Source organism: Salmo salar, chromosome ssa10 (genome assembly GCF_905237065.1).
Source record: "Salmo salar chromosome ssa10, Ssal_v3.1, whole genome shotgun sequence".
NCBI lineage: Eukaryota > Metazoa > Chordata > Actinopteri > Salmoniformes > Salmonidae > Salmo > Salmo salar.
In genome coordinates, this window is record NC_059451.1 from 71,140,978 (window position 1) to 71,147,746 (window position 6,769).

Sequence of the window (6,769 nt, forward strand, 5' to 3'; positions counted from 1 at the left end):
AGTCCATTTATGGCAGCTACAGGCTACTGTGGATAACCTCCTTGCTATTATAAACAGGGTTAGAAAGAAATGGGAAACAGTCTCTTTCAAATACCGGTAGGTCATTTTATTGGTTTGGGTGAGTCTTTTACAAGTGAGAATAAAACTGATTGACAATTTACAACTTTTAACATGGTTTTAAATGTTATTGAAACATATTTCTTATCACAACTTAAAACACTGGGGAAATATATTTTCAGCTTACATTTTTTTCAGTCTTGACTTGGGTGAGTAGGTGCCTAGGTGGGTGAATAGACTACTAGCATATCCCATCCGATCTGTGCAGCCTATCTTCACGACTATTCTGCATTCCTAGTGAAATTGACTAATCATCATGGTAAAATGAGGTTGTAGTAAGTGTACATAAAGTGGGAGGAAACCCTCCTTCAGACTACAGTATGGATAGACATTTTACATTACATTTTAGTCATTTAGCAGACGCTCTTATCCAGAGCGACTTACATTTCATACATTTTCATTTCTTCTGTACTGGTCCCCCGTGGGAATTGAACCCACAACCCTGGCGTTGCAAACACCATGCTCTACCAACTGAGCCACACGGGACCTGTGCATGTACTATGTTCCCGGTTATTCATTATTGGATGAACGAGGTTGTCTTAGCCCGATGCTTCTAAAGCTAATGGCCTAACCCAAATATGCACATAACTGTCAAGTATCAATTTACAACAACCAAAGTAAATAGACATGTAGATTTCTATTTTGAGTGTTCCTCTAGGTTAGTTCACTGAAAAAAAGCATTTGAGAAAACAGGAAGACTGCAGCTAAATCGGACATTGTTCATCCACAATTTAAACAACAAATTTAACTCTTATCAACAATAACATAAAATCATATTACTGACTGACTGCAATCAATCTCCAGCTCCATTGACGGCTCTGCGTCAGCTGTGCATGGCAGTTGGAGCTCACAGTGAGGACCACCAGAAGACCAATAGTGACCCCATCAAAGCGAAAACTGGCCCTCTCGTGGCAATAGTGGTACTACTATTACACAGGTTGCTGCTGCAACACCGGTACGTGAATCCGGAGACTGCAGGGAACATCTGGGACAGCCGAGAATTGTCACAATCTGTGTATCTGATACACTGTCGAATTGTCTTCCCACCTATAAAGAATAAAATGTTATTCAATTACAATCAAATGCCTTAGACCTAAAATAGGAATATACAAAATGTTTCAGCCAATGTCCTACATATGGTGTAATTAGATTTAAATGTAAATTCTACCCACCTAAAAGCCTATAGCAAACGTATATTTACATTACATTTTAGTCATATGAGACACTCTTATCCAAAGTTACTTAAAAACACACCTCTTTCACTCAGAGATAAACAGGAATCTTCATAAGTGCAGTCTTGAACATTTTCACAGCGGCCTGTGTAATCGGAGCACTTGAAGCACCGAAGTGCACAGCCTAAAAATATATATTTTTTTTCATGAGTAGGTTATTTGAAGTCAGAGATATTTTTCAAACATCCAACTTATAAATGTAGTTTGCATCGCTTTGCGAGTACAATTACGTTTGCATGGCTCTGAGGCAAGAAAACGTTTTCAGTGATCTTAAGAATTAACCTACAAACTGCAATTGTTTTCATGCAACATATTAAACATATCACAAACATATCATATATAACATGTCACAAAATGAAGCTATTCTTACAATGAATGAGTTGTGTTTAGTATTCCTCATCTTTCACCAAAAGGCGTGATATAGCATTAGTCAAACGTCATACAGCAATTTAAAAGCGCACTACAGCCAAAGTGCACTTACCCAAATCGAGTATCCCAAAACAGACCACCAAGCAAAGTCCAAGGGAGCGCTTCATTTTTGCTGCCTTGTAATGTCCCCTAAATATAAGACCGTATTCTTTAGGAACATTTCAAATCTGCAGACAAACTAGATCAAACACATGAATCATCAAGCTGTATCGTTCTTGTAGCAGTCAGTATGTAAAGTCTTAACCATTCCCAGATACCCTCCAAGAATACAAAGGGAATTAAGACAAAGGTTAAATTAGGTTGCTAACTAGGATACAATCAATACTCACACCTACTCTACTGATTAGCGTTATGCCTCCTCCAAGTTCAGCATTAAATGACCGGCAGCAGTCAGGCTGATCTATCTAATATGAAGACTTCTTTGTCCAGTACAAAGGTTCTCTGTCAAACACAGCTCCTCCCCCAGCCCCCAGAGGAACTGTTCAATTGTGTCTTATTGGTTCTGGCATTCTTTCTATGGATAATATTTCAACAAAACGTGCACCCAGAATACAAATATAATTGTATGCGCATTTTATTAAATGTCATATCAAGATGTATTTTACTTTCCTTACTCTAGTTTTCAGGCCAACCTATGAAAAGGGTACCCTTGGTCACTTTGCTGTACCTCAGCTAGAAAACAAACCGATCCGTCAAAATTCAAAAAATGTACTTCATTAATTCAAGTACCTTGTGTTATTACGAATGTGTGTTGCTCCCTGGGAACATTATCCCTCCAACAACAATGTAGCAAAGTCTAGGGCAACAGAGTACCCTGCACTATTAAGTAACTGGTCTGGAAGGTAGCCTACAAGCGACTGTCAACATTTCATATGCATTTGCTGGAATATGGAGTGTTTCATATGATCAGCAAAATCCTTATATACCTAAAATCTTTTTAGAAATGGCAATGGTTTGTGTATTGGCGTTGCCTGCCTAAAGTTGGATAGGGAACTACCAGTCACTGGGGATGACACACTGGTTATTCAGACATCTTTTCAGTACGCCCAGCTGGTGTTAACAAAAGGCATACTGTATGTTCAGTGTCCATCTGTGTTCTGTATACAGATATCTAGAAGTCCAATTCTTCACCTCTGTATGGGTCTCGTGTGTAAGCATTTGAATGTGATTGATATCAGTTTGTGCTTTTGACAATATTGCATTGAGAACACTTTTTTCTTCCAAGGGAACAGAAGTAATTGTATGCGATTTATGCAATTAATGTAACAAATGGTTAACTAATGCAAGAAAGCCATGCCATCTGCACTCTTTCGAGACAAAGTGGACGTTATGACGACAAAATAATTGGCCCAGCCACTTATCGCTATTGATGGGCCTCAACAAAGACTACTTGATTGGCCTCTTGCTTGTAGGCATGTATACTATTCTACATGATGCTGGGTTTATGTAGAACAAGAGCATTATTTTGTACAATGAAATCTCTATAAAAAATAAGTTATAAAACGACTTAAGAAATAAATCATTACTTCAGCTTAGTTTCCTCTTGATTTGTGAACCTCATGATTGAAATTAAACTATCCAGACAAAGCTTTGCTTTGAGCACAATAGTTTCTTCATGAACAAATAGTTAAAATACCATGGAAAATATTTTATTAAACAATTATTTGCGCCATATAGATATTCTTACAATGTCAATTACAGGGGGTCTATACATTTTCATATTTTCATGTATACATGTCATATGAATATATATATATATATATATGTACACGTTATACTCATGTTCACAGACAGGTTTATATGTTTCCAGTGTTAAATGTATCCAAACAGGTACCGCTGAACTGTTAGATTAATTAGTATCATTTTACATGAAGTACCCTTTAATGGGAGTTGTGCACTGTAATCAACTACTATGGTTATTAATAATGGTATAGCGGCATCATGCACCTCAAAAATCTGAGAGGGCACAAAGTATGTGAGGATGGCTGGGGGAGTGGTCCATAGGGGGGCTAGGCCCCCTCTGTAAATTTAAGAACTTTCACTTTTTCAAACACCTGAAACACCCTTTTTCCTGCAATCTAGAGCCATAATCATTATGTTTAAGTCTATGTAAAAAATATATATTTTTCTGCATATCTAAGCATATGTCTTGAACAGTCTGACTGATGTCTTTATAAAAAAAATAAAAAAAATAAAATAAATGCTTCTCTGCAAAGATTGAAAGGAATGCAAGTCTTATTCAGTACATTTAGTAAAATGTTTGCTTTTCTAAAGTCTACCGACCTTGCCAACAGGCATGCGAGCTAAGATAGTTAGACAAGCTAGCTACTCGAACTTCACTGATAGCCTGAAATGTCTTCTTGGTAGCTAGTTATGAGGTTGGGAATCTATCTGGGCTAACTAAAGCCAATTTCATAATATTGCTAGGTGGCTAGCAGTTTTAAAGAGAAACAACAAAAAAAATGTATATTTTTGTATTTATTTTTCAACAGGACAAATCTGAGGGGGCACGTGCCCCTGTGCTCACTTTGGGCATGATGCCTCTGGCTGCATAATCACACTATTTGACAAAATGACTATTCCAATCTGAATATCTTATACACTATGTTTCTAAACTACATGTTAATTAATAATGAATTGTTTTTAAACTATACTGAACAAAAATATAAAACGCAACATGAGACAATGATTTTACTGAGTTACAGTTCATAAAAGGAAATCAGCCCATTTAAATAAATTCATTAGGCCCTAATCCATGGATTTCACATGACTGGGAAGGAGTGCAGCCATGGGTGGGCCTGGGAAGGCATAGGCCCACCCACTGGGGAGCCAGTCCCAGCCAATCAGAATGAGCTTTTACCCACAAAAGGGCTTTATTACAGACAGAAATACTCCTCAGTTTCATCAGCTATCCAGGAGACTGGTCTCAGACCATCCCGCAGCCGAAGAAGCCGGCTGTGGAATTCCTGGGCTGGCGTAGTTACACGTGGTCTGCGGTTGTGAGGCTGATTGGACGTACTGCCAAATTCTTTAAAACAACGTTGGAGGCGGCTTATGGTAGAGAAATGAACAAATTCTCTGGCAGCAGCTCTGGTGGACATTCCGGCAGTCAGCGTGCCAATTGCACGCTCCCTCAAAACCTGAGACATCTGTGGCATTGTGTTGTGTGACAAAACTGCACATTTTAGAGTGGCCTTTTAAGGTCTCCCGCACAAGGTACACCTGTGTAATGATCATGCCGTTTCATAAGCTTCTTGATATGCCACATGTCAGGTGGATGGATTATCTAGGCAAAAGAGAAATGCTCACTAACAGGGATGTAAACAAATTTGTGCACAACATTTGAGAGGAATCAGCTTTTGGGCGTATGGAAAATTTCTGGGATCTTTTATTTCAGCTCATGAAACATGGGACCAACACTTTACATGTTGCGTTTATATTTTTGTTCATTATTTGTAAACCCTTTACAACCCCCTTAAAGGGTACCTAAATGTGAAGCGTTACCGATTAAAGGTAAATGTTTGTATTGTTAATTTATCCCTTTTCAAAAACAGAGTGATATAAGAGTGCAGTCATTTCAACCATTCAAAGGAATCGTTGCAATTTCCCCCCTCAAAAATGTATAAGAAATACACTAATATCACAGTATAACTGATTGACTTTCATTTGGCTGCATACAATATTGTGCATACATACATTTGTTAAAACTACATTGTGTATATTACAATATATCAAATGGTAGGCTAAATGTAGATCTAGAATTAGAATTTTGGTACAAGCTCAGTTTGGAAAATCTGAAATAGATGACAGTATAAATCTAGATGCACTAGGATCAAGAACTCCTTATTTTTCTTGGTCTTGGCTCATGAATTAACATGCACATTTGCTGTGGACATACTCACAATCATTAACATAAAGTACACAGAAATATAAACATATAAGGTGCAAAACAATCATTTATAGAATAAGCAAAAAACTCTACATACCCCGACCTAAGCTAAGTAAAAAGATGATTGGCCAAGATAACACAAAAAAGCATTCCTCTGAATATTTGCATTGGGGTGGGAAATATTTTTGGCGCTGTGATTCCAGTTGTGAAGAAGTGATAGTTGACAAAATTTCTCTCTCTCTCAACCCCATCCCATGAATTACACAGCTGCCTATCTATCGTTCAGAGTCCATACATGAAGTAAACAGAGTAATGAAAGCAAAATTGTTTTTGTGACACTTCATAGCATACCTCATTGAGGTAATAGTCTATACATCCACCCAAAACACATACCACATATGAAGAATGCATGTTATTTAAATTGGCATGTAATAATTTGAAGATTACAATCGTGGTGCATATACAGTACAACAACCATGCAAACAAGCAAGTGTGCGTACCTCTTAAAATTACTACAGTAATTAATTTAAAGGCGAAATCACAGGCTTAAAGCAGTCTGGCTCAGACTGGTATGCCAGGCCGTCATTGTAAATAATAATTTGTTCTTAATTATTTTGCCTGGATAAAGGTTAAATAGATATTTTTTTTTTTAAATATGCCTTTCAGTAATTTAATTGTTGACAATTTAAAACCAACCAAAAGGTTCAATATAATATCCAAAATTAAGTTCAAATAACTCACTTTCAATATACAAGAAAAAAGATTCTTTGCCTATTAATGCATGGCCACTTATTAATTTTATATAGTGAATATAAAAGTATAATACATACACAATTTCAATTACATTTCAAACAGTAAAGTCAAAAAGTCATGAACCAACATGAGAGAAATGATCCCATCAACCTTAGTTAACAGTTACTCATACAGTTCATTCAAACACGGGTGCAAATTTAGTGGTTCCTAGGATTTTTAACGCATTTCACTCCACCTAAATGATCTGAGTTTCAGATAACTGATGAAGTATACTATCTCAAAAGTGTTTTCAAAAAGCAAAGCAAAGAAAGTTGTCATTATGTCAACACATTCCAGTTTACAAACCCTT

The 6,769-nt window shown here is 36.9% G+C and overlaps 1 protein-coding gene across 1 annotated transcript; it reads right to left on the minus strand.

The window, feature by feature from the left end:
* Nucleotides 1–84: 84 nt before the first annotated feature.
* Nucleotides 85–2,239, minus strand: cd59b (CD59 molecule (CD59 blood group) b). The gene is made up of 3 exons (XM_045688057.1): nucleotides 1,831–2,239; nucleotides 1,372–1,473; nucleotides 85–1,164 (listed from the first exon to the last, which is right to left on the minus strand). The coding sequence occupies exons 1-3, from the start codon at nucleotides 1,883–1,885 to the stop codon at nucleotides 965–967; spliced, it is 357 nt and encodes a 118-aa protein (XP_045544013.1). The 5' UTR covers nucleotides 1,886–2,239; the 3' UTR covers nucleotides 85–964.
* Nucleotides 2,240–6,769: the final 4,530 nt, after the last annotated feature.

Excerpts from the sequence above, each read along its gene's own strand:
- cd59b (XM_045688057.1), bottom strand. The coding sequence starts at position 1,885 with ATGAAGCGCTCCCTTGGACTTTGCTTGGTGGTCTGTTTTGGGATACTC. Across the intron at positions 1,474-1,830 it reads TTTTGGGATACTCGATTTGG|GCTGTGCACTTCGGTGCTTC; the intron begins GTAAGTGCACTT and ends ATATATTTTTAG. Across the intron at positions 1,165-1,371 it reads TTTATCTCTGAGTGAAAGAG|GTGGGAAGACAATTCGACAG; the intron begins GTGTGTTTTTAA and ends TATTCTTTATAG.